Source organism: Tribolium castaneum, chromosome 4, assembly GCF_031307605.1.
Source record: "Tribolium castaneum strain GA2 chromosome 4, icTriCast1.1, whole genome shotgun sequence".
Classification (NCBI taxonomy): Eukaryota; Metazoa; Arthropoda; class Insecta; order Coleoptera; family Tenebrionidae; genus Tribolium; species Tribolium castaneum.
The window spans coordinates 9,139,935-9,167,795 of NC_087397.1; the positions used below are offsets into that span (position 1 = coordinate 9,139,935).

General features: G+C 31.2%; 3 protein-coding genes across 7 annotated transcripts in view; 1 reads left to right on the forward strand and 2 right to left on the reverse strand.

The window, feature by feature from the left end:
• Positions 1-12,511, forward strand: part of Scp2 (Sarcoplasmic calcium-binding protein 2) — a 47,306-nt gene extending 34,795 nt beyond the window's left edge. The window contains exons 2-7 of one of the 3 annotated variants that reach the window (XM_008203115.3): positions 3,008-3,110; positions 4,932-5,004; positions 7,723-7,775; positions 8,531-8,650; positions 11,503-11,715; positions 11,765-12,511. In XM_008203115.3, the coding sequence (XP_008201337.1) occupies positions 3,039-3,110; positions 4,932-5,004; positions 7,723-7,775; positions 8,531-8,650; positions 11,503-11,715; positions 11,765-11,875 (642 nt within the window). In that variant the 5' untranslated portion in view covers positions 3,008-3,038 and the 3' untranslated portion in view covers positions 11,876-12,511. Of the gene's footprint in view, positions 1-3,007; positions 3,111-4,529; positions 4,648-4,931; positions 5,005-7,722; positions 7,776-8,530; positions 8,651-11,502; positions 11,716-11,764 lie in introns of those variants that run through there. The other 2 variants (XM_968193.5, XM_008203117.3) reach the window with 2 other exon arrangements.
• A 3,123-nt stretch (positions 12,512-15,634) lies between these two features.
• LOC662035 (uncharacterized) lies at positions 15,635-20,743 on the reverse strand. 2 transcript variants are annotated; one of them, XM_008203113.3, is made up of 6 exons: positions 20,605-20,743; positions 17,872-17,955; positions 17,440-17,631; positions 17,263-17,389; positions 16,531-17,210; positions 15,635-16,334 (listed from the first exon to the last, which is right to left on the reverse strand). In XM_008203113.3, the coding sequence occupies exons 3-6, from the start codon at positions 17,515-17,517 to the stop codon at positions 15,855-15,857; spliced, it is 1,365 nt and encodes a 454-aa protein (XP_008201335.1). In that variant the 5' UTR covers positions 17,518-17,631; positions 17,872-17,955; positions 20,605-20,743; the 3' UTR covers positions 15,635-15,854. The 2 variants fall into 2 exon arrangements, with proteins under 2 accessions (XP_008201335.1, XP_973253.1); XM_968160.5 differs by lacking the exon at positions 20,605-20,743 and adding an exon at positions 20,094-20,259.
• A 2,185-nt stretch (positions 20,744-22,928) lies between these two features.
• Positions 22,929-27,861, reverse strand: part of LOC103315131 (neurogenic protein mastermind) — a 31,266-nt gene continuing 26,333 nt past the window's right edge. For both annotated transcript variants that reach the window (XM_064356511.1, XM_008203038.3), the window contains exons 4-7: positions 27,283-27,730; positions 26,197-26,688; positions 24,396-24,610; positions 22,929-24,344 (exon numbers count right to left, since the gene is read on the reverse strand). In XM_064356511.1, coding sequence (XP_064212581.1) covers positions 24,081-24,344; positions 24,396-24,610; positions 26,197-26,688; positions 27,283-27,730 — 1,419 coding nt within the window. In that variant the 3' untranslated portion in view covers positions 22,929-24,080. The remainder of the gene's footprint in view (positions 24,345-24,395; positions 24,611-26,196; positions 26,689-27,282; positions 27,731-27,861) is intronic.

The window sequence follows — 27,861 nt, forward strand, 5'->3', positions numbered from 1 at the left end:
TCGGAAATACATAATTCATTCTTCAATCTGTCCAGATTCTGCGATGAAATGGCTGCCAAAGCTCGTCAAAAGCGATAACACCGCAGCATACATCAATTAAAATTCTTCGAGTAAAACGGTCCAAACTCAATTAAACTTGAATGCTGAGAACGATGAGTAAGCGAAGGCTATTAAGGTAGCGTTTTCTTGCGGAAACGCTATTCTAGATTACGTTACGGTATCTTCCCCTTTAGAAATTCTGTGGACAAGTTTGCCCACACTGTAAATATTTATTAGATCCCTAAGACCGTTAAAGTTACGTCTTAATGTATCGCTACAGCCAAAGAGGATTATTAATTAAAATTTTACACGGGAATTATTTTACGCTTTTCTACGCCAGATCAGACGAAAGCGTGAGGTTTTAATACAAAAGAAGTGGTTCTCGTATTACGAAAATATTTTTGTTATTGCAAGGATAAGCATCTCCAAAGCACTGAATTATTAATGAACTGTTCTGATTCCTAAATCGATAAAATTTCTTTAACAAAACGCGCAAGAGGTTATTTGAGCCAGAAAATTAATTCCAGAACCTGCTCATACCATGTCATAGAGACCTGATTTTGGGGAGCTCAAAAACTTAATTTAGGTATTAAAACTTGATAATGTAGAATACATTTTTATTAACTAGCTAGAAAAATAAAAGCATAATTTTTATTGTAATAAATTATATTACGAAAACAAATAAAACGACTTGTCGTTCGTTCGTTTTTAGATCATTCATCTCAACTAGAAAATAAACTTACTCTATGAAAATACAACTGTACAGTATAAAAATCAGGCACCTCCACATTACCTATATTTTTTCATCCAATTAACATTTTTAATAACAGTAGGTTTTTGTACAGTTTGTACTAGTTTGCCAGTGATTATTTTATCCACAAAAATCTACACTTTATTTACGAATCCAATACCTGTTTCTAATTTTGTTATGTTATTTAGTAAAATTTCAAAGTGTAAGTCATTTTTCAAAGTCGCTTGGTTAAAAGTTAGTATGACCTTGACCAAAAATTGTTTTGAATACTTTTTTGAATTAAATTTTATTTTCAACCTTTAGCTACTGTCAACGTTTAGAAAAAAAATATTTAGTTATCGAAGTTAATGTAAATAAATAAAAATCTCTTAATTTACTGAACATAACATCATCAAATTACCTGTACGTGAGTAAACAAAAGTACTTAATGTTATACCCAGTTCGTATTCTTCAAGAGTTTTGTAATTTCTAAAAAACTATTTTGTGAGTGTAAAAATTCATCGCTGTGAAACTAAAAAAGAGAGACACTAATAAATTAAAACATCTACCAATAACATTAAAAGACTGAAAAGCTAAAAAACTTAAAAACTGAAAACTTAAAATTGAAAACAACTAAATTTGTTTGGATTTGTTCTAACACAAAAATTTATTTTATACATTAAATTGTCATTAAAATAGTTGACAAAACATGTTTTTAGTAAAGGAAAAATGTTTGTATTCTAGTTCCGCATCGAATGAAGTTAAAATAACCAAAATAAAAAGTTTCAAAATTTAACAATTTTGGAAGTAACTTGTAAACACCCTGTAGTAACTAAGATTAATTTAATTAACAAGTCTGTTACCTTGTTCTACATATACTAAGTCATAATGTTATCAAAAGAGCACTTTTTGTATTGTTTATTATTTTTTTTAAAACCTTTTTTTGGTTTTTGTTTTTTTACAGAATATAAATAAAGTCTACAAAATACCAAGAGTCTAACTTGACCACCCCGTTTATTTAAGACACAAGTCAATTTAAGAATTAAGTAAAAATAAAAATTGTGGCAAATATTTACATTTTTAACAAAATAAATTTATTCCAAGTAAGATCGGGTCTCTGGTCATAAAAATGTTCAATTTTTTAATACACTTTATTGAAAACATGACTGACAGGAGAATGTATTGCCGGTTTTTTCAATTCCAAAAGTATCACACTTTAAAATGATACCTAGCATTTTTTGCGAGTTTATTGGAAAGCTGCGAGCAAAAAGCAGTTCGAGAGGTTCAAAAGCCATTCACGAGGCCAAGGAATTTCATTTTAAAAATGTAAAGTAGGTGAAAAATAAACTTGGGTCGAGAAATGTTATTAACAAATTGGGTCTACATGACATATTAAAACGCTGGATGAAATATGCTCACTCTAAAAAATGTTTCCATTTGATGTAGAAATGATGGATTGTGTTTAATTTGCATGAAAGTTTGCTGAAGCTCGCGCTGAAATATGAGTGAAAATTTATAGGATTTATCAGACAGGTCTATTAGGAGGTACCTAAAAAACAAGTGATTTAGTGATTGTGGAGCCGATAGTGAAAATTTAATGCTGGGAAAGCTCCCTTTGCTGTCTAATAGGTTTCTTATCGAACTGAAGAAATCGATGTTGCAATTACTTCGACGTTTTGTGTATTAGTTGAATGCGGGAACCATACTTAAAAATTAAATTAAAACTGTTTGTTGAGGGAAATAAAATTGTGTCGGCTTTAAGTTAAACTTATCTATGCTCAGCAAACAAAGAAAGATAAGTATCGCAAAAGAGGATTTATTCTCGGAAATCCCGTGTTAAGTTTAATGGCAGGTTTAACACCTAGAAAAACGCTTAAATGTGAGGAATAGGGGATACTTGAACGAAATTCATTTTATGGTTTTGTCGATAAAACAGGCATTGTTTGAAAAGGACAATGTGCGTACTGGACAAACTTTACTTGTGTAAATATTGCCCTAATATTGTGTCAGATGCCCGCACTAAATTTTTTATCCCCAGTTTTGTAAAAAAAGACTAAGTTGAGATAGCACAAAGGGCAACAAATATACAGATAAAAGAATCGAATAACGAGCGCTCGGGGAATCTGCCAGATCTTTACTTTTCTTCTTTCAGCGCATTTGTCCACTGAAAGCAAAGTAAAATTTATAAATGTAGCTGTGTGATTGTACTTGTTGTATTATGCAATGTGTGTATTTTAGGTCACTATTTGGAGACTTGTTCCATATTGGAATGGATACTTTTAATTATGGAAAGACAATATTACGTGAAATGATGTCCCGCGTTATGCCCCGTGTTTTCGGGGTACGTACACATAGGTATACTCGCAACGCAAAGTATATTATAAATATTTTAGTCGTAATTTGTAGTGGAATTTTAGTATGTTTTGGCTTGTGCTTACGGCTTGTATAGACATAGACGGTAGCAGTGTTAGATGACCCAGAAACGCTGACTTTTGTTGAGCTTTTTCCAACTTTTATTTGGTGCAGGAATATTTTTTACAAATAAATTGTTTGTTGAGAAATATTTAAACAAATAAAACAAATAATCGAACATTTCTATTGCTCCAGATTAGCACAGTTTGAGGAATTACACTAGTTTGCAACGTTTTTTACCAATATTAGATGAAGCCAATGTGTAGAATAATTAATTCTAGAAGTCTGATACCAAAATTGAAAAAAAATAGGACGTCAATTTTTTTAAATATTCATTATAAAGTATCAGTCTTTGACAATTTTTGCATCGTCAAAAATATTACAAACTGCTTCTTTTTTTGTACTGTCAGTAATTTAATTATTACGTGATACATAAATAAATTTTACTCATCAAGAATTAATAATAAAAAAAAAGAAAAAAAAATCACTTTAAGAAATATTTTAACTATGCTGTACAAACCTCATATCATTAGAAAAATGAAAAATATTATCGATACGTATAAAGAAATACATGGTGTTCCTTGAAAAAAATGAGTTATTCAACTTTTTACATTTTGGCACACCCTATACATTATCTGCGTGTTTCAAGTAAAAGACAACTATTTGCCAAAACTACAAGACATTCTAAGTTTTTATGTTACAAATATGTCGGAAAATATTCATAGGACACTTCGCAGTAATTTTTCCAAAATTGTTATTTTTTATAACGAAAAGTTGAATAATTCCGAAACGAAAAAAATAGACCCACATTAATTGATATAAAGTAACATTATTTTTTTGCGAAAAATCTAATTATGCAAATGGTCCATTAAAAAATATATATCTTTAATTCATCACCCCGTGTAATAAAAATATTTTTAGTTTGTGGACTTTAAGTCGATCTACTGGATATTAAAAACAGAATGGTAAAATTTCAAATACCAAAAAAGTTATAGACTCACTTGGGTCACCCTGTATATTAAAAAAACCAGACGGGATAGACAAATGTGACATATATTTTAACAAAATCAGAAAAAAAAATGTCTTGGTAAAAGAAAAAAATTGTAAACTAGTGTTATAAACAGTATAAACTAGAATCAAGTGCAATTAATTAAAACAATTAGTTTTTTATTTGCTTTTCGATGTCTGCTTAAATGACGTCTTGAACCGTTGACGTCATTACTTAAGATTGCCTGCAATTAAACAAATTTCAATTTACCTCAGTGCAGTTGATAAACACTTAATCAAGCCCAATTTTACTAAAATAAAATCTTTAATGGCATCAGATAATTACAATGACTGCAGAGATAAAGCTTATTAGTACAATTAACGTCAGTGTGATAAAATCAGAGCGTATTTAAACTGAAAGTCTGAGGAAATTAGACACTCCTTCGAAACCGGCACTTAATATCAGAATTGAATTTTCGGTATGTAAACTTTATATCAGCAATAATTCACTAATAATCGATAGTTTCGCTGAGAATTTGCCGATAAGAGAAAAATATATTTCGGTTTTCGTGACCGCCTTGTTCAAAATTGCACATAAAAAAATACGACTTCATTTTCTTTTATTTCGCCGCTAGTCCAACATCTTGTAAATATTTTACGAGTCCATATAGCTGCTTTTGCATTCACAATTATTATTTCTAGGCCTGCTTGCCCCAAAATCCAGCAGTGACTTGCTCTAACCATGTTGGTTTTGTTGTTTCAGGCACCACTACAAAACATGCCTATCTCGGATTTTCGCAAGAAGAAGCTCCTCTACGTTTTCAACGTATTTTTCGGTACGTATGATACACGCAGTTTTAAAATTTGCAAATTAGATGCTCCACCTAATTCAAGATCTTGACACGCGCAACGAGAGCAAAATTAATTTTCAGGCTTACAGTAGTTGGCACAACGAAAGCTGATACCGGGGTAATTTATCTGAAGTTTCGCTTTGTTTGGAAGAGTGAAATTTTATCCAAACGAACTTGTTGAAAAAACAGTAAATAAGAAACTGATCGCTTAAATTTTGTAGCCACCATTAAACCAGATTGTTAGAGCGTCGCGTCAAAGCCATAAAGTCGTATTATATGCATCGTAAAATGGAAAAACGGCTCAATAGTTTAAATGAAGAGCAATTATCGTGGTCTTTCCAATTTTCAGCGTATTGATCGTTTTATTCTTTGAAACTTTTTATTTTGTTCGCATGTATTTTACTCAACCGTTCCATCATCATTAATTCATTATTCATCATTTGTGACTTTTAAATGAACAAAGGTGGCCAATAAATCAGATTTTTATTTAAATTTAGCCTTTTGACTAAATGTACAGTAAAGGTTTCTTTCATATTGCCTGCATGTTGTGCTGTAATATCAAGTATTTTTATATTGCTTAACGCAAAAAGTTAAAATAAAAACACATTGTCATTGTATTACATTCTAAAAGTTTAAATGTTCAATAATTTATACTGATTACAAGAAAGAAATTTGCATAAAAATAATACAAAAGTAAACATCAATAGACTTTATTTTTTTGTGGTTAATAAAATTGACAATAAATTCAAAACAAATTAAAAATAAATTTTACACTAAGAGCCGATTTACAGAAAGCGAAATTAAATTTAATTAAGTTGCCATTTGAAATGCATTAACAAATGTTAACTTAATTTCGAATTAAATTTTATTTTTAGTAATTTTATTGGTAATTTTTGCACAAAACAACCAACATACCTAATATAAAAATAACAAATTTTAGTAATTATTGTAATAGATTTAGAGTCGGGGTTTGCAAAGCGTCTTAATCGCAATTAATTTTTAAAAATTTTAAATTGTCCGTTGTGGAGAGGTGTCCACTAACGGGAGATGAAAGTTTTAATATAGGTTTTGCTACGTTATTACAAAAATGTCCGTTGTGAAGAGGTGTCCGTTATTCGGAGGTGTCCATTAAGGGACTATTAAATTCTGTATTTGAATTGTGACTTAAATGTTTGTTTCACTTTCTGTATACCGATCTCAAAGTCTTTGTTTACAAAAAAGAAAACTAAAATTTAATGAAGAATTTAATTAATTCGCACTAAATTGTCATTTATATGGCATATTTTTCTTAAGCTCATTTTACAGAACACTTTACTAAATGCAGTCACATTTTGATTAGAGATTAACTTGATGCAATGCCAAGTAAATGCCAACTTGATTATGAATTTGTTTAATCCTTGATTAAATTTTAATTTGCCTTCTGTAAGCCGACCCGCAATTATAATTTATATATAAATTCATAGAGAAAAATATAAAGTAATTTAATAATAATGTTGTTTATTGTAGAATTATCAGTTTTTGAGCTACAGTAAAAATATACTTTTAACAGACTCATATATTTTAAACAAAAGCAGGACGTTCAAGATCGGGAGAGCAAAGTTCAAAAAAGCAACGTTAGTTATACTTTAGGATCTATTATCTAGTTGCTAGCCTTTTAATTTAAAACTTTAAATAGCACCTTTTATTTTTTGACACATTTTTGTCTCTTACTGTTTAAGTGTGGGTCATCAAAAGACAAACAGTTTTCAGTTAATGTTTTGCTTTCAATTTTCTTTTTTTTGTTATTTTTTATTACCATCATCTTTTACGTATCATTAAATCATTATTTTTCTTTCTTAAAAATTCTAGCTTTAATTTCATGTTTCTAGAAATTTAAAATTTAAATGTTTATTTTGTCCTTTGTGTGGAAAGTAATTTTTCAAAATACAGTTTTTCTAAACTCTCCAGATCTAACTCTATTTTTCACTGCTCACACTCTGAGAGGTATGAATTGTATTTTTTGCTTTAATTTCCTGCTTCATATTTATTAAATCATTATCTAAATCATCTGCTGAATTATCGGACTTTTCGGTTTCCTTTTTAATTGAAATTCTGACAATCTTGAAGCTGTTTTCACCATTTAAATTTATACTTACTGTGCGCATCATTTTTGGCTTTATCTAAAAGTTTTGATATGGCTGGTAATATTCATTTATTGTCAAAGTGTATTGTTTCGTATTGTATTTTGTGCAATATATTACCTAAAGAAATGTGCAAGTTAAGCTTTTATTTTATTCATTGTGGAAGCACTTTAGTGGCGTTCTTCGTGCTTGTTACATAAAAATTTCTCACATGATTCATAATAATATATTTTTAGTACTGCGACCATTTGTGGTTAATACAACAGTTTAATATAATGTTGCCTTGTTTCTTTGACAAAAATAGTCTATAGAAATGTGTTGAACATATACATGAAAGTTGCCTTCAATGTTTGTGTAAACCGAGCCACAAATTGGAAACATATTATAGAGTTAACACAAAATTAGATAAAACAACTAATTTACCCCAAGAGAATTTCTGGTAAAAGACCACTAAACAGACATGTTTCAACTATCGAACAAGTTGTGTATTTCGCTGTAGCGGCTGGAAAGTTAACCGCTATTGGCCTCAATATTAATTATACAGTTTCTGGTTCTCACTATTGTTACTTAAACATTTTTACAGACGTCAACCAGAGTGGAACCATTGACAGAAAGGATTTCGAGTTGGCGATCGAGGCAAGTATTTACACGTAGTAATTTATCAGTGTTGTCCAAATGCATAAGTAATGGTGGGCATTTAAATCAAGGGGATAATAATAATTAATGATCAAGAGCGCAGCCTGAGAAAAACGCCTGAAATGTGTTCCGTGACAAATGTACTGAGATGAATAATTAATCTCGTCCTGGTCCTCTCATTACACCCGTATTTTTCGTCCATAATCCGATTTTACAACTCGAACCGCAAGCTCGGTGTTTTTAGTACAGAAGTAACAAGAATCAACAACACATTCGCGTATACTCTGTCGTAAAATGCAACTCGATTAACATTCAGGGTGTCGTTCCAAAGAACCTCATTGCAACAGTCACGTTTTAGAACTTGAACTAGATAAATAGAATATTAGTTCGTGCAGTCTCTGATCGATAACTAAAATGACTCCCAAGACGATTTCCCTTCCTCACTAATAGCCATTTTTCAAAAAGTCGCTGAAAAGATGACCTAAATCCAGCTGTAACGCTGGATTCGATAAAACGTTGCCTCATTGTTGGAATTTTCACCAAACGAAAGTTTGTATTTATCTCGTTCGTGGAGTCTATTTTCAGCACATGCAGGAACCGAGATTACGCTTTTGCACCGCATTAATTAGCGAAATTAATTAGGAAAATGTGGAGTAAAGAAACCTCTTAATGTTGGGCTTTGTATAGTTATTTCATGTATTCTGTTGGGAGTTTATTTTTGGAAAGTTTGTTACGAATGTTTTTATTGATTTTAGAAAATATGCTCTCTACGGGGGTGGTCTTCGGGGACCGAACACTATAAAAAAACCTACGACAGCATGATACAAATTTGGGACGGCCTGAGACAAAGGGCTGACTCAAACAAGGATGGACAGGTAATTTTTACATTTATTAAAACAGTTTAGCTATTACGAGTTTTGATAACTCTTTTTAAATGTGTATGGTAAAACAAATCGGTTTTAGTTAAAAACAAATAATTAATATTAGAATTTAAAAAAACCACATCATATTATCCCGGCGCATCCACCAATTTTAAATATTTTCCCAATAGTAATTGTTGGCTGTTGTATGTGTAATATATAGTTTGGCTATTAGAATTTTGATAAATTACATCCTATTTTTAAATGTTTCTAGTAAAACAAATTGGTTTTAGTTGAAAACAAACAATTAATATTGGAATTTTAAAAAACATGTCATATTATCCCGGCGCATCCACCAATTTTAAATAGTTTTCCAGTAGTAATTGTTGGTTACTGTATGTATAATACATAGTTTGGCTATTACGAAGTTTGATAAATTAGTTTCTCTTTTTAAATAATTCTGGTAAAACAAATCGGTTTTATTTGAAAACGGATAATCAATATTAAAATAAAAAAATATTTAACTGTTTTTAAATGTCGATAAAAGACGACCAGTCAAGCATAAAAATCAAGTCAGTTTTGTTTTTCAAGCAACTTAATTTATAATTTATATTTTTTAATTTGTTTATCTTAGCAACAGTATCAGTTATTGCTTTTTTATTTCCTACGACGTCAAATTTAATTTACTGTCGAATTTGCAAGTTTTTAATTGTTTTGTATATCATAAAACATTAATTGTAGATTTTCTTCAACAACCGCTAAGAAAAATAAAAAAAGTATGATACGAAGTGGCAAAATTTACTTTTGAAGATCTTTATCACGTGAAAAAATGCTCACATAATTTTTTATCATGTGTATTTTTAATTTAGTTTTACATTTATCACCACCCACTCTAAAAACACAGTTTTACTATAGATTTTAGTATTCGTTTAATGAAGATAAAAAACACTCAAATTAAACAAATAGCATTGAGCTCACAGCATTGGTGATATTTTTCAAGAAGAGTTATTCCAACGAAGTATTTCAATATTTCTCGTTTATTTGTCTCAATGTTTCAACTCTCGTTTATAAAATAATTCAATTTAGAATATATTCTCACATGTCACTAAAGACAAACACTTTTCATCTTTTAATAATGTCATACCAAATATTTTTTAAAGCGAGTAATATATTTTTTTGTTACGTTCTTTGGTCCAAATAAAATTTCTTTTGATGGCACTACACGAATAATTAGTTAAATACGAATATTTGGTGCAAGTTTACAATTAATTAATAATTCTTTCTTAACTTTAAATACAACTGAAATTCAAAGAAAATTAGAGAAAACTTTTAAAGAAAAATGTTTAGTGATTATTGTTGTTTATGCCTAATTTTAAAACTTTTTAAAGTATAAACGTAACAAAGTAAACAAAATCAAATTAGAAAATATAGATTTGGTTTCACATGAAGTACGTAAAAGTCGTGAAGAAATGTGTAGTCGTGGTTGTTGTGTCACTTGGATTAAATATTTTCTAAAGTAGGAAAGTAACGAAGTAAATAAAATCAAATTAGAAAATATAATAATGGTTTCATGTGGAGTTCGTAAAAGTCATGAGTGAATCACTTTGTGTTTTGTTAAAAAGTAATTTATATTACACCAAAAGCAAATAAAAGTTTTATTATTACATCTTCATTTTAAAACAAATTGAATCACTAAAATGTTGGCATTGTTGTTTGTATTAGTCCAGTTTTAAAGCAAACGTTAAACAATAAATGTTGCAAGTATTTTGTGTTACGTTTTAAATATTTATAATAATGCTTTCAAATTTTCATCCAACTCGTTTTACATAGTTTTACTAATGATTTTAGTACTCGTTTAATGAAAATTAAAAAAACATTCATATGAAACCATTAACATTGAAATAACAATGAACATTGCTGACATTTCTTCTCGTTTATTTGTGCTCAATATTTCTACTTTCGTTCCTAAAATACAGTATTTAACTTTCAGAACAATGTCACTATAATTCAATTTGGAATATAATTTTCAAATGTCAATAAAGGCTGTGTTTGAACACTTTATTTTAACTTTTAATATAAATGTTGACGAAAGGAAATTAAAAAAATGAACCGCTAACTGTGAAAGAATGAGTAAATTTAGTACAAATCGACGGTTTTTTACAAAAAAACGTAGTTAAACAAAATTATTCTCCCGGCGCATCCACCATTTTTACCCGAAGCATTTTTCAGTCAATTGTATTGCCTTGTGACAGAATGAGTAAATTTAGTATAAAACGATGATTTTTCACAAAAAACGCAGTCAAACAAAATTATTCTCCCGGCGCATCGACCATTTTTACTCGGAGCATTTTTAAGTCAGATGTGTTGACTTGTGTCAGAATTAGTAAGTTTAGTATACAACGATAGTTTTTCACAAAAAAATGCAGTCAAACAAAATTAACTCCCGGCGCATCCACCATTTTTACTTGGCGCATTTTAAGTCAATTATATTGACTTGCAACAACATAAATAACATTATTGTCCCTAAATCAGCAAAAATAAATAAATCATTGCACACAATAAATAGGAATTTATTAGGAGTGTGAAAAAGCGGTTTTAATTTGTAAAATAATTTATAGTTTGTGGTAGCCCAATAATTTTATTTAATATTTCCTGTTAATATCATTTTTACTTGAATGTGTGCACATTTATAATAAACTAGTTCCAAAGTAAAACAAATATTTTAACCCGAAACACATTTAACTTCAGCTTTTAATTAACCCTCAGACAATTTACGTCCTCCTTCCCCCGAATGTTTAAACTCTCCTTTCAACACGCACCGCCAAAACTTGGTCTAATTAATCACAAAATTGAGCGATTTCCAACAGGTCAGCGTCGAGGAATGGGCCTCAATGTGGAACGAATACGCCAAGAGCCCGGAAAATGCATTAGAATGGCAAACACAGTATTTGAAGTTCATGTTTGACCTAGAAGACGCCAGTGGTGATGGCAGCATCGACGTTGATGAATTTACAAGTGTGTGCTCCTGTTACGGACTGGAACCGTCCGAGTGTAAAGAGGCTTTTCAGAAAATGTCTTGTGTAAGTATCGGTGAAAATTCCTCGCCGAAGTAAATGTATCGGTTTCCAGGGCAAGAAAGAAGTCAACTATGAACAGTTCGAGGCTCTGTGGAAGCAGTTTTTCACTTCGGAAAATCCCTCCGATCCTGGGAATTTTATTTTTGGCAAAACTAAATTTTAACCGATTTGTGTTTGACATGGTTGTATAAGCGTCTCGTACCTTCTCCTTCAAAGTGTCGCTATGAGAACACTGAGATAGATAATATATCAGTATATAAATTGTTACCTATAATTATGTTAATCCAAAACAATTTTATCTTACTCATTCATAGATTCTTACACTATCCTACTCTAACTTGTATTGTACATGAACTGCAACACTGGTTGATTTCTTTTGGTTATCTTTAGTTGCGTAAACATATCGACTTCAGCGCACCATATAATAATGTTTACAATTTTCTATAAAATAGATATTTTTCCAGTTATTTAGACGTAGCAATTAAAAATTTACTCACATTCCGTAAAGTGTTGCAGTTTTTCTTTCATGGAACTACTTTCCTGGATGTACCTATCTACAGAAAGGGTCTTTAAATATATCGGTCAGAAAAATGAAAGTTACTAAGTAATAAACTACAATACATATTTAAGTAAAGACAATATACTCAATTAATGAAATGTAAAAGCACAGCCGGTATGTGTTAAGGATTCTGGTCAATATTTTATATTTGTCACTGAAACTGTTTGTGGATATTTGTAAAACGGAGGTAATCTACCTATGTGTAACAGAAATAAATGGAACAATATGTTTTTTGTGTTACATTGTAGTTTTAGCCCCAATCTTCTACAAAGTAGTGACAATTTCGTTCTCATTAACCACAGCACGTATTTATGGCATTTCAGCGACATTGTATAAGCATACAGATGAGATTGTAAGTACAAACGCGCTACTGAGCATATTCAGGTAGGTATTGTCATAACAATTGCTCCAGATTACACATTTGAATGCCGGATATTGCATAACCACTTCATTTGAATGCAATCACAACCAATAATAAAAGTCAACTGATTCACGTAAGATGATGATAACATCTTGATTTGAATTCGATTTTTATGTCAGTTGGTATTTACCTGTCAATGTTTTTTGATTCGAAATATCTAAAATAAAAACACAAATAAAACCATACAAGTAGTCATTTTATCGAACTAGTAAGTCTTAGTAATTATTAAGAAAATAAAATTAGTATTATAGTAGAAACAGAAATCATTACGTTAAGTAAATATATAGAATGTCTGCTAGGTAAGTAAATAAACTATAATTATTATCGATTTATCGGGAGTTTTCTATCGTCAATTTTTTCACTTTTTAAGTTTTATCTGTATGAAATAGTGCAGTCTTTTGACTCTGATTTCGTCAGTAGAGTTTATTTGTATCAGATTCGTCTTTTATACAGAAATCAAACCTCAGTGCAACTGCAAGCTTGCCCGCATGAGGAATCTTTCAAACTGAAAGGTTTCAGAAAAACGAGTGACATTACAGAAAATAATTTACACTTTAGCGAAATCTTAAAAAATTAATATCGTCGTTCCTTATTATAAGTATCAAAAACAACACTGACACTTTTTACGTAGAGTATAAAATGTAATCAATAATTTGTTTAAACATTCGATTAGCTGTATAACATAATATTGTACTATTTTCAAATAAAAGTCATTGGTGGGTGTTACATTTTCCAATAAAACATATTTCTTTTCAAAAAAATTATTTCAAAATCTTTAAAAACGACAGAGTTACTGATTTTCGAAAAGGTGTAAATCCAAAAATTAGAAAAAAACGAAATGGTTAAATTTAGATAAGGATTGCTAATGGAATCTTCCTAAAAATAGCTCGAGTAATCAAAAAACGCAATAAAAAATGTTGCTTTGTATTTAAAATACTAAAGGTAACATTGACTTCCGCTGTAACCGGAAAATATTGAAAATAATTTCATTGCTGATATTTTTTCTTGTTTATTCGTGCTAAATATTTCCACAATCGTTTCTAAAATACAGTATTTAACTTTCGGAACAATATCACTATAATTCAATTTGGAATATAATTTTCAAATGTCAATAAAGGCTGTGTTTGATCAACCTATTTTAACTTTTAATATAAATGTTGACGAAAGGGAATTAAAAAAATTAGCTGCTGACTAGATCAGAATGAGTAAATTTAGTTTTTCACAAAAAAACGCAGTCAAACAGAATTATTTTCCCGGCGCATCCACCATTTTTAATCAAAACATTTTTAAGTCAGCTGTATTGACTTGTGACAGAATGAGCAAATTTAGTATAAAACGATGGTTTTTTACAAAAAACGCAGTCAACAAAATTATTCTCCCGGCGCATCCACCATTATTACTCCAAGCATTTTTAAGTCAATTGTATTTACTTGCAACAACATAAAATAACATTATTGTGCAAAAATCAACAAAAATAAATGAATCATTGCATACAATAAATAAGAATTTATTAGAAGAGTGAAAAAGCGGTTTTAATTTGTAAAATAATTTATAGTTTGTGGTAGTATCAGAAACAACACTGACACATTTTACGCAGAGTTTAATAATGTAATCAATGATTTGTTTAAACATTTGATTAGCTGTATAACATAATATTGTATTTTTTTCAAATAAAAGTCATTGGTGGGTGTTACATTTTCCAATAAAACCTCAAAAAATTATTTCAAAATCTTTAAAAACAGCAGAGTTACTGATTTTCAAAAAGGTGTAAATCCAAAAATTAGAAAAAAACGAAATGGTTACATTTAGATAATTTAGATAATGGAATCTCCCTAAAAATAGCTCGAGTAATCAAAAAACGCAATAAAAAATGTAGCTTTTTATTTAAAATACCAAAGGTAACATTGACTTCCGCTTAACCGGAAAATATTGAAAATAATTTCATTGAGCAGGACTACGGATATCTAAAGGCTAGGATACGAAACGACGTAAAAATAAAGCGTTCCCGTCCTCGATAGTTCCGTTAATGTCGCCAGAGAGCGCACTGTTCCAATACCGTCTAAGTTTTCAGAGAAATGAGTTTAAAAAAATGGTTGTATTTGTGTAACGGTTAAAACATAGCAAACAAAAAGAAAATACAGACAGATAGAGCATTAAATTCTCAATAGTAAGACATAAACGTAACGCAAAAATTTCATCGTAAACTATATTTAAAAAAACTTCAAACTTTTACCAATTTGCGCTCTGCCCCATATGTTTCATAACGCTGTGAATACGGTTACAGATACACGAAAAATATTAGAAAGTGAGTTGTAGAGAATTAAGTTTACTACAAAAAAATCCACAGCGTACTTCTGTTCGCAGCGTTTTAGAAAATACGAGACGAAGCGCAAATTTTAAATAATATTTCCTTCATTATTTTTATAAAAATTTGAATTTTTTTCTCAAAGAGCCTCCATTTTTCCTCTACCATACTATAATTTTTTTGGGTTCAAAAAAACCTCCAATTTTGTTTCTCGTTTCGTCTTCTAAGTTATAGGCCTCCGTAGTCTACAACTACCGACCTCAAAAATTCACAAATTGTGCTAAGCAGGCAATCAATTATCAACTTAACACCAAATAGATTATCAAATTATTATAAAAATAAACACAATGCTGTTCCTTGCTTAACACTATTTAATGCAACCAGATATACGCAAAAGATTTACTTTGTTCGGAAAAATCTCAGGTCAATGCACGTTTCCATTGTTAAAAATATTTAAAGATAGACATTAAATATTTCATCATAGTAAAAATTTATCCAAATAATTGAAGCAACAGGTTTTAAAAATATTTTTCAGAACAGACGTCTTAAAAAGAACCAATCAATACTTTTTCCTTAGTCTCTTGTAACTGTAGCTGTGGGACGGGAGAACAAAAAGGTAATTGATTCAAAGAAAAAAAATTGTCCAATTCTTTAATTAAAATTTCTCCAATTAACAAACGAGTGAATATAAGAAAACGTTAAGATATAAGGTAAGAACAATAGTACAATACGATATCATGAAACAAGTTGTAAAAATCTAAGTGTATTCTATAAAACAGAAACAACAAATAAAAAGTACATCTTATCCTAAAGAAACCCCAAATCACTAGCATAACTTAACAAATAATCACACTAAACTATTTTTTAAGCATTATCTTGAACAAATTATTCCTGAAGTTATTAACCATCCTTTCATACTCTTCAACTTGTGCTTTAAGTTTGACGTTCTTCTCGTACAACTCTTCAGCTTCTCTCTGCAGGGACATTTCCTTCATCTTCCTCTTCAATCTTGATTTTCGCGAAGCTTCATTATTCTTATCTCTCAATTCCCTGTATTTTGAAGCATCAGAGTGATCCGAACTGATTGATGATGTGCGTCTTGGCGGTCGCCCTCGTTTACTACTAAGCGACACTTCCACTTCACTTTCGGAATCTGAAGAAATCGGCTCTCTTTTGCCGGCTTTTTTCGACGGAGGGACGTAATCTTCATCGTCGTCATATCGTTTGCTCTTGCGTTTGCGAAGCTTTGGCGCGATGTTCTCGATTTCGGCGGTCAATTCCCTGGATGTTGAGGGGTGTTCAAAATGGATATCCTCTATGTTTACCGTTGTCACATCCTACAACAAGAAAACCAACACATAAAAATAGGGCAGAGTTAAAACACAAAAAATCCTTGCAAGACTTTAATGAAAAAAGTTCAAACAAAAAGAATATATTTTTAAGCTCACTAAAATCAACCTTACAAAAAATATGCAAAGTCACTAAGACAATAGTTTTTGTCGAAAAATTGCTGAAATTGAAACAATCTGTTACCTTTTCATTGACGTAGTCGAGGATGTTGAAGCTTGTCTCTAGGTCGACTACGGAGTCAATGACGTCAGGGGTGTTAAGTACCATTGGTTGGTTGAATGAGAGGTTTAGTTTCAGCTTGGGCACCTTCTTTGATATTTGCGTGGCACAGCTGCTGTTGCTGTCTTCCGGTGTCTCAATTCCTAGGTTAGTCCTGGAATAGTCATTACTGGGTGATGATACGTTGGAGTATTGTCCTTCAGTGCTCGTGTTGGTATTCACGGAATACTCATTGCAAGGCGAAGAAACGTTCGAGTACTGATTCTCGTTACTTTTTACACTTATAACACTAGTAGTATCTTCAACTTTAAATAGAGATGCACTAATTTGATCTTCACTTTGCACATGTCTTGGGGTTTCGTTTCCATTAATTATGTAGATATTTCCCTGATCTGATTCAGATGTTGCGAACAGGATATTAGCCTCAGACCCTTGAACGATATTAACTATTTCACTATTGTTGGTGTCTTGCAGTTGAACGTTCACAGTGTTTGCGTAAACTGAAAAGTCATTGATTTGCTTGCTTGAAAGTACACTATTACCCGTCCGGATTGTGTCATATTCAAACTTAAAAGGATCTGCGGCTTGTGGTGATTCTATAACTGTATTTTCATATACCATAAAATTAAACGGTCCTTTTCGATCTGCAATAGCAAAAATCATTAAAACCGCCCCAAAAACGGCAAAAGTACTCACCAAAAATCGGCGTATTTAGTTCATCTGTAGTACTTGTCGTTGTCTTTTGCGAAAACTCGGGAAGAAACGGCGCAAGATCGCTGAATTCTTCCATTTCGAGCTTGATGGGTTTTCCAGTTGAGGCGCTCTAAAGTGAAAAATTAGCCCGAAAAATCAAACAAACCCGAACGATTTTACCTCTTCCTGTACGACCGTTGTACCACTTATCGGGTTTACGTCGTACGGATTGACGCAGTGGAGTACTGAAGCTTCCATGTCTGAGAAGTCCAAATTTGTGTCCACGTTCAGTATTGGGCTTAGTGTGGGTGATTTCTCGCCATGATGGGCAGGTGGCTGATAAAACAGCAGCGGATTCCATTTTGACAGGGACTGGAAACACAAATTCAACATAAACCCAAATTGCCAACACGCGAGTTGAAGAGGTGTTGCACTAATCAACTATCGGAACGCAATGACTTCAACTGCAAACGTTCAGGCAGATAAGTGTTGGAAGGAGATCGCGTTCAAACGTGTACGGACTTGTTATCCGATGCCGGTGCGGTGAATTCCGCGAATTGTCGGCGATTTTTTTAGATTATTTCACAACCTGATAAGATTGTTATTACTCACATTAAATTCGCCTAGTCCTTTTTTAAAAATGTTGACTCCTGGGGTCCTCACCAGTTGAAGAGTTGAGTGCTCAAAACGCTCAACCTAAAAAAAAACACAAACATGTACTAATGTTTACTTATTACTCAGCATTTTTGTAAACGTATGCATTTGCTCAAAAAATCAGGTACCAGCAGTTACATTACATTTATGAAAATCATTGTTAGAATTTGAAGAATTGATAAGATTAAAGTTATCAATTGTGCAATTTCGAAATTACATCTTTTGTTATCTTCTCATTATTAATTTAGTCAAATTTACTTATCTTCGACTTTACCTAATATGTAGTGGTAATAATTTATCTCCTCTGTTTTACAAAACCACACACAAATAAAAATGGATATGATTATAAACTTTTAGTTAAAGCTAAAATTTTATTTATTATTTAAATAACAGATTATTACAAAGCATTACAAATGAATGCATTTTGCAAATAATAGGAAAAAATATAACATATAAAACAGAGTAATACAGTCACGATAAAAAAGAATGACACCTCTATAACTGCAGCCACAAATGTTTTCAATATGATTCGGTTAATGTTTACGTTTGACTAGCTGGATATTGTGTAAACCAACTTCACAGTTTGTAAACTAATCCGATTGATTAAATTTATGACCTAAAAAATTTTAATCGGCTATCTGGACCAGTTGGTAGGTCATTCTTTTAGATCGTGACTGTACAACGTCTTTTTAACAATATCCCTATACAGTTGTGTGTAAATTACGATTTTTATAGACGACTTTTATCAACATCTCCTCTATTTACTTATTTCTGAGTAATATCAGTTCTTTGATAATCATTTAAAAAAAAAATCATATTAGCCTTGAATTTAGACAGTTTACGATTTTGAAAATTTCAGAAGGCTGTTTAAACCTTTGGTTATCGAATTGAAAAAAAATATTTACTTATCGTAAAGAATTCAAAGACTGTGATATTTTCAATAACCTTTTGCAAATGAAAACTGCATCAAAAAATTGGTAGAAAAAAACTACGACAGATAAATACGGTAAATTTTACTCAATTTGAGAACATGAATTCAAAATTGCAAAAAAAGTGTAGTTCTCGTAGTTCCAGAAGCTCAGCCATTTTGAAAATAGAATATGTTGAACTCAAAATGGTCGAATTGGATCGTATACAAAATTTTAAAGCTCTATTATAAGGTAAAAAGTTTTTAATATAGAATCACCTTGTATGCCTACAGCACTGGTACTCTTTATTTTATAACTCAATGCAACTACATTTTCCAATTTTCTGGTTAAAAAATTAAATAACCGGAATTTTAAACTTTAAAAAAACTTCAATTATAAATTAATTTAAATTAGAATAATTTTTAATAATAAATCAGGTAGTTACAGTACATAAATAAAATTCATTGTTAGAATTTGAAGATTTGATTAGATTTGTTAAATTAAATCTTGAAACCTTGAACCATATCAAAAAAATCAATAATACCGCTGTCTGATAAGAGGAATACGTTTACAAAAAAAATACAACCAGCATTTATTTTTTATCTTAACAGCATGAAGGCGGTGTATTTCCAAAAAAATTTTGATACAACCAAAAATACTACAATTGATTTAAATAATAAACTGAATCACGATTAGTGATTATAAACGTAAATGTATTAAAAAAAAGATTTAGTGAAAGGTGAAATTTCTATTTTTGGTTGCATCTAGAAACACACCACAATGGACTAACCCTGTATTTGATCAAAATTTTATTTTATGTACATATTTTTTACTTTTTTAATGAATTTGTGGATGTTTAAGTTAAAAATAATTAAGGATAAAACCCAAAAAAAAATTAAGTTAAGTCAGTAAAGAGAAGTCACTGCATGGCGCCAGGATAAAACAATTAAACAGTGAAGATAAATAAATAAAATCTGCAAATTGTCGTCACACAATTTTTTAACCCGCTTGTTGATCGAGATAATGCGAAAATAATCAGTTTCAACAAACAAAATTATCTTTTGTATTCCGCGAATTCGCGAGGTCATGTGACGTCACACCGACAAGTCTCTACAAGTTTTCGTTCCAAGGTCGCCCGTAAAGAACCCTAAACCAGATCAATACCTTTGTTTACAAGCAAACTTCGCAATTAACCAAAAAAATCGTGCTTTTTCGCCGAATTAATTATTGCACAATATTAAGTAATCAATTAAGTAAGTAAAAGTGTCTTACTCTGCGCTTTCCTCGTTCTTCTTGGCCAAAACTCTGTTGTTCTTGACTCCCGCTTGCCGACAATTTAACTCGAATTTTTACAAAAAGCGCGAAAACTTTGCGAAAAAACGCTTTTGAACGCTAACTTGAGGCGAAAGCTGGTCGAAAAACACGTCTACATTCACCAAAAGTTACTGAAATTGTGAACAAGATGGCCGATGCGGTGTACTTTAGATGGATTTCTACTTTCTCCGTCCTTGTTTCACTCATGGAGAGGTGCGATGGACGATCAATACGCGAATTTGATTCGTTGGAGTGACGTCAGCAGGGGCCAATGAAAAGTTTCGTGTCACGAGACTTCCCAGTGACTCATCCTTACGAGGCAGTTTTTCGAACTTCTCGGAATTACAGATTGAGATGATTTTCAAAAACGCAAATAATTACTTAACTAATTGCATAATTGACGTAATCGAAACCAAAATAGTAGTAAAAAATCGAAAAAACTGTGAAAAAAAAGGGGAATTACACTTACATCTCCATAGTGCCCATGGTCGTTCTCGTGCAATGATGACCTCTTTTACTACACTTTCTTTTAATAACACAGTGGAAAATGTTTTTCGTATTTGAATTAAACCCAATAGTTTGAGATTGGTTCGTTTTAGAAATGTGCATAATATCCAAGCCAGAAACGGACATATTACGGGGTTCCGGAATGAAAAAAGTCTACACGTGGCAACTTTTCCCTTATCAGTTATCAAACGAATTAGAATACAACAAAGGGAACAAGTAGGTGTCGTTATCTACCTACACTTAACAATTGGCAAAAAATAAAACTCTCACAATTTATTATTTTGTGCGAATTGGGCTTTGTCACAATGATCACACTTTTTAATTTATTTTCAAATGAGGAAAGACGTCTGAACCACTGATGGTCAAAGCTTTGATAACAGGGCTAGGATGTGGGAAAATTGGTGTTCACGTGAATTTGCGTTTCAATAGTGGGGCTAATAGCGAGTTCTCTATTGGTTGTCGGGCGCTATTTGTCCACATACTCCTCTACTCAGCGAATGGGGAAAAGCTGATGCAATGGACAAAAACAAGAGCTCATCTTTGGCTTGTTTGTGGATTTTTATTTGGGATTCCGGACATAGGAGTTATTTTGATGGATCAATGACCGAAAAAATTTGATCTTGGTTATTCATCGCACATAATAATTAGGCGCTTTTGCCAACAGTTGTGCAATTTCGAAATTACGTCTTTAGACATGTTTTCTTTATTATTTTAATCAAAATTGCTTATCTTCGACTTTACCTAACGGTGGTAATAATTTATCTGCTCTGTTTACTATATTTAGACAATCTTTGTCGGGATCTTTGGAGATAAATGAAATAAATTAATTCTAAGAAGCGTTAACTAATATGTTTGATAATTGAAGTTATTATGTACCTACAACACTGTAACTTATTATTACTTAACATTTACTTTCTCTAAAATTTTCTCAAAAATGTAATTTTCTTGTTGTTTACCTACAATATTATTAAAATTTATAAGCGGCTTTACAGAAGCGTCATTAATTTAATCAGAAATTAAATGCCAAATTGACTTGTCACGTGACCAAATTGAACCATAATCAGATGCCCTCATTGGCCCTTAATTTTATAAAGGTATGACTTTTTACGTAATCCGTCTGTGCATTTAATTCAGAACAAATGTAACTGGTCCTCGTTATGGATTATTTTTTTTTACTTGAAAAGATTTCAAAACAAAAAAGGAGGAAACAATCCGGATTAAAGGATTGGTCAATATACCTTTCTTTCTAGAAAAATTACACAAAATCTGTAATATTTCCAACAGATTTAATGACACGTTGTTCAATAGGTCGGTTTAAGAAGATGATTGGACTTTGTGCATGTAGTTTTTTTTATTTATCGCCCAGTTTTTTACTTTTTGTGTTGTATTTTACATATATATATATATATATATATATATATATATATTGTATATATATAATTTAAGAAACTAAGCACTTCTTTATTTTCTAGAATTTCTAATAACTCTTATTTCCGGTTTGCGTGGCAAGAATTTTTTGAATCTCCACGTAAATAATAAAAGAAAAACAAAAATTTTCGTATTTATTTAAAGTGTGCTTAAAAAACTGGTTTAAAAATTCAGATCAAATAATAATAGTCGCATAGTAATAATAATAATATAAGTAAAATTTTGATTAAAATAAAAAAAATGCTGTTTGATGTATGCAACCAACAATACAATTTTTAAATGCCGGAGCATTTCTTTTTTTATCGACTTGTTGGCTTTGTAGGTGGACTTACATTATAGTGAATATGAACATGATGTTCGCGTTGGCTGGACCAGCCTGTATATTATTGCATTATAAATTATCTTCCGATATATTTTTTAATTAAAAATACTCAACATAATTTGAATAATAAATGATTAATTTACTAATTGAAACGTTAGATAATTCATTTTGTTGTTTCACAACTTTGCTTCATATTGTATCAAGTTCAAGGTTAATGGTCACATGCACATCAAAATGTGTTATTTTTAGTTGCTTTTAAGAAAATAATAGACTAGGCAAACCAATTAACCATTAAAATAATTCGTACAAAAAAATTGTCGACTATAAAATAAGGTGCACCTGATATGAATGATATGTTAAAGGTCAATGGTTGCTAACGTAAACAAACATTATCACCTCTTTTTCGATCAATAAAGTAATCAATCGACTCTTCATTTTTGACGCAAGTTGAAACTGCAAATCTGCATATTTAAAGCGAAAAAAAGTTTGGTATTGTTCGACATTGAGCGGATTATAGGGACAAAGAAAATTCTCAGTGTCATTATGGATATTTATTATAATCACCTGAATTTATGATAAATCTACAAAACATGGAATATATATTTTCAATATAAACTCTTGTATGTTGCAAAAATTAGAATATGATAACAATGTCATTTCATCTAAGTACACGTATAAATTATTACAGATAAAACTAAGACTGTGGTCTGCTAATAAGTGCAGAAGAAATAAGCAATTCAATACTGAGAGAAGGTTTTTACAAAACTTTGGAAACAGAATTACACTTTGGAATGTATATCCTAGTCATCATCATAGAAAGAAACGCAATTTTTCACTAATTAAAATTTATTGAGATCATCGTCCTCAATTTAGTGGCTTAAATATCAAACATGAATAAAAAAATAGTCTTTGCATGTGACAATATTTCACCAACCAAACTTGAAAAATCAAATCTTATATTTAAGCCAGTAACATTACATAATTATTTCACTAAGAACACCGACTTTGGCTAGGTATTCGGTAATCTTGGAGCGCATCGCAAGTAGCTACCGTTAGGAATTTAGAACGTTACAAAAATGCGAAATGACAAATTTTAGACACAACGACACGCCACACAATTACCAAATAAGCTGCAAGTAACGGATGCTCGAACATTTACTAATGGATTACAGGAGTTTAAAGAACTGTTCTCTAATTATATTTATTTCAACTAGTCACCGCCACTTGCAATATTTACGATTTTCTGCCGTTAGTTTCACGATCGTAAATATTACGTACTGTACGCCAACTTCCTACGGTTAGGAGTAAAATATAACACGATATAAATACTTATCAATTGTGTATACAAGTCGTGATATGACAGATGAGATTCAGTTTCAATTTTGTGTACACTTCTCTAAACTGTATAAATGTAAATTCTGTTTTGCAGCTGATATCTACAAAATTTCACTCCACTTTGTCACAGCTCTATTTTATAATCATAATCTGCTTCATGGCAGTGTAATTTAATACAAACTGTAGATATTTGATAGGTATATTGTCATTCGGGTTCATTTCTTGTAAACGTTGTATCAAAAACAAATTTCAAGCATTGTAACCAAAAAAACTAAAGACCAACAGAAACCACAGTACAATATGTACAAAAATATATATATAAAAAATATTAACAAAAATTATATAAAATTCTACTAAAAATCTAAATTAAAGCCAGAGTCACTGTCAAACGAGCTTAGCAGCTCCTGATCAGTAAATGCAGTTGAATCAGTTGTTGGAAGATTATCTAGAAATTCGAGACCGATAAAGTCCGTCGATTGGGAATTGAAATTATTTAACGAATTATTTTGGTTGCTTGATGAATTATTTACAAGTTGATTGTTCATGTTCTGCTGGAGTGTCTGATTGGTCACTGTCATCGACTGGGTTTGTTGCATGTGGATGCTTGATATGGACATCTGGAACACGGTCATTACCCAAAATTACACAAAAAAAAAACGACAAAATACCTGAGAATTCTGTTGCTGTTGTTGTTGCTGCTGCTGCTGTTGCTGCATCATACTCTGCTGTTGCTGCATGTGGTTCAACATTTGGTTCATGTTGTTCATTTGCGACATGGGACTGCCACTTTGGCCCATCACCTGGGCCTGACCCATGCTCTGCTGACTTCTGATCTGCTGGTGCTGGGCTGACAGCTGCATGTTTCCGGCGTTCATGTTAAAACCTAAGCCAAAATTTTACACTGAACATGGAAACACACATTTTTTAGACTTCACTAAAATGTCAACATTTGTAGAGTTTATTTTATATACATTTTGTTTGTTTTCTAATTTAAAAATTATTGCGTTTTCATGTTGAAGTTTTTTTTGAATTTCGTTTTTTGAAGATTTTGGAAGCACTTTTGTTTTCAAAAAATGATTTTCTTGTACAAAATCTTAATGAACAAATGTGTTTATACCGAAAAAAGTTACTCGGCAAAAAATACAAGCAAACTGTAAATTTTCTGTATTTAATTAATGCAGAATTTTATCATAATTCCATTTTTGCCTCAAGTTTATGCTAACGTTAAATGGCATTTATTCAAAATAAATCAAAAACCAGAACTGCTAACTTCTTTTATTAAAATCATTACGATAACGGACACTTTCGTTTAGCAAAAAACATACTTTATAACGAGGTGAGTTTGTTAAAAGTATTTTTTACTGAATTTTAAAAACTAATAATCGTACAGAAACGGCGTTTGCCGTTTTAATAAAATACTGAGTGAGTAATAAAGACTGCTGTAATTATAATATAATATAATATAATTAAAGTAGGCTTTAACATTTTTTTAACTTGTACGAAAATGATCATTATAATAATTATTAATCAAACAGAAGAGTTGAATAATAAAATTCCAAAAAATAATATTTAATTAGAAGACATTTTTTTTCAGGTCCGGTCAGGTCACGTCAGGTCAGGATAAGAAAAGTTGAGTTATTTTGACAATTTTTGAGCCATCAATACTATGAAATTTATAATAATAAATTAATAATAATTTAATTAAAATTATTAATACAGTCGAACTCCGATATCTCGGCCAGTTGCCAGCAAAATACTAATTCGAGTTATTATATAAAATTCGTGTTATCAAGAAGAACTAAATGAAATAAAAACTATGAGTGAAGCAAAATTTTATGATTTCAGTGTCTTTCGAAAACAAACGATGCTTGAATAATCGTTTTTGAAAAAATACCTAAAAAAATAGCTCCGAAACTACCTTTGTTTGCATGTTTAGTTTTTATTTAATTATTATTTTTTGTGGGCTAGAGCTACAAACTTTTTACGTATATTTCTATAAAACCACACTTTTAAATATTGTTAGTTTTATTCGATTAGTCTCATCAGATAGTTTCATTAGATGGTTTTTTTCCGCATAAAAATCTGGACGAAAACCCCATCATTTTGTTAGAGACCATGGTAACGGTTTTATTCCGAGGTGGCCGAAAAATATTTTTAGGTGACTACAATATTTAGTTATAGATCTTTGATATTATGCCCTTTTATAAAAAAAAAAATATATTTTTTTGATAGAAATTGATTTATTTATTTATTTTGTAGTTTGTAAAGTTCTCATATGAGTTCTTGCAATCGAATAAAAATTATGATATACGGACAAAAAACATATTTTGGACTCTTTGCTGTTGACTCACCAGCCAATCGTCTGAAATATTTAATTTTTCTTCCTTATAACATATAATACTATTACTTTCTGGAGAATTTGGAATAGCTGTTACATTCAAAACTAATAATTATTATTAGAAAAATCACCTTGTTGCATGTTTGGCCTCATCTGCGGATTAAAATTAGTGTTCTGTTGTTGCATCAGCAGATGTCGCCACTCGGTGTTTCCATGTTGCATTGCGTCCATTCCACTGAGTGGTCCTTGCTGTCGCGGGTACATATTTCTGGAGATCATGTGCTGTTGCTGTTGGTGCTGTTGCATCACGTACATATTATGTGGTCGTATCATTGGACCTGACGGTGGCATCGGCTGTTGTGGCATTCTTCGGATGTTAGGTGGCGCTCCTGCAAATCTGGGTTGCACACCTTGCATCATTCCTGCACTACTCTTGTAATCCGGGGGCGGCGGCCTGACCATATGCTGTTGCAGTGCGGCTTGTTGCACGCGCATCATTTGCTGTTGTTGCAGAAGTTTCTGTTGTTCGAGTTGAGTATTCATTAGACGTGGTCCCATTCCGCCTTGACCTCCCATAGGTCCTGGTCCCATTGGCCCATTTGGTCCCATATTATTTGGTACGACTGTAAAACCAGAAACAATTTTGATTTTTAATCAATTAAGAAATTATTTTAATAAATAATAGCCGAAAGTAACGCAAAAAATTCATTGTTTCTCAACATCTTTATCTTTCTGACAATAAGAAAAAAAAAAATAAAAAAATAAAAAATTAATTTAATAAAATAAAAAATATTTGCCCATGAAAAAATGGGCTTTATCTTTATGTTCTTATTTTATGAGCCGCAATTGTTTTTTTTTGTATAATTGGCATAAACACTTAATATGGCACCTAAGCAGAAAACAATCTCTCTTATACAATATAACAACTGTCATTAACTTTTATAATTTTTTTATTTCATTTTATTTTTCTTTTTAATTTTTTTGGCTGTATTTTTGTATACTTACCAGAAGGGTAAAAATGTGTATTATTTAAAACACTAATCAAAAATTTCTGTTGTCATTAAAAAAATAAAATTGACCTGTTCGAGAATTTTTTTGAAAAATGAATATAAACTTTTCTTTCCATATCACTTTTCTATTTCTGTTTTATTATTAATATAACAATAATAATAATTGTTATTATTATTTTGATATCAAAACCAAGGCGATTTTCTCACCATTGGGTCCATTGGCACGTTGCCTTAAGGTTTGCTGGGTGAAGTTGATGGTCTGGCTTTGTGACATGGAGTAGCCGTCTGGCATTTGTCCTGATAAGTTGCCACCCATCGTCCCAGGATGTTGCATTCCTGGACCACCCATCATCCCTTGCATTCCGCCCATTGAGCCTTGTTGCGAATTCGGCATTTGTTGGTTATTGGACATCATGGGACTGCCCATCGTTGGGTTTTGCGGTTGTTGTTGATTGCTGTTGTGCATTTGTTGTTGGTTCTGTTGTTGTTGGTTTGATGAGAGCGGGTTCTGTTGGGGAACGTTTTGTCCGTTCTGGGATTGAGACGAGGTACCATTTGTTGTCGTGTGTTGATTAAAGTGCATTCCTTGTTGTGTCGCGATGGATACATTGCCTTTCAAGTCGCCGCTTAAATGAAGGTGTTGACCAGCCGACACCTAATATGACATTTATATATACGTTAAATAAGCAATTATAACGAAGCACAAACAAGAAAAAACAGCTTTGGTTAGATTCAAATCGGGGAATAATAATGGAAGATGAATCATGCGACCAATCCTTAAAAATA

What these genes read in the sequence shown, in the direction of transcription:
- LOC662035 (XM_008203113.3), bottom strand. Translation starts at nt 17,517, where the DNA reads ATGGAAGCTTCAGTACTCCACTGCGTCAATCCGTACGACGTAAACCCG. An exon ending in CAACGGTCGTACAGGAAGAG is followed by an intron (nt 17,390 to 17,439) that starts GTAAAATCGTTC and finishes TTTTCACTTTAG; the next exon opens with AGCGCCTCAACTGGAAAACC. An exon ending in ACTAAATACGCCGATTTTTG is followed by an intron (nt 17,211 to 17,262) that starts GTGAGTACTTTT and finishes TTGCTATTGCAG; the next exon opens with ATCGAAAAGGACCGTTTAAT.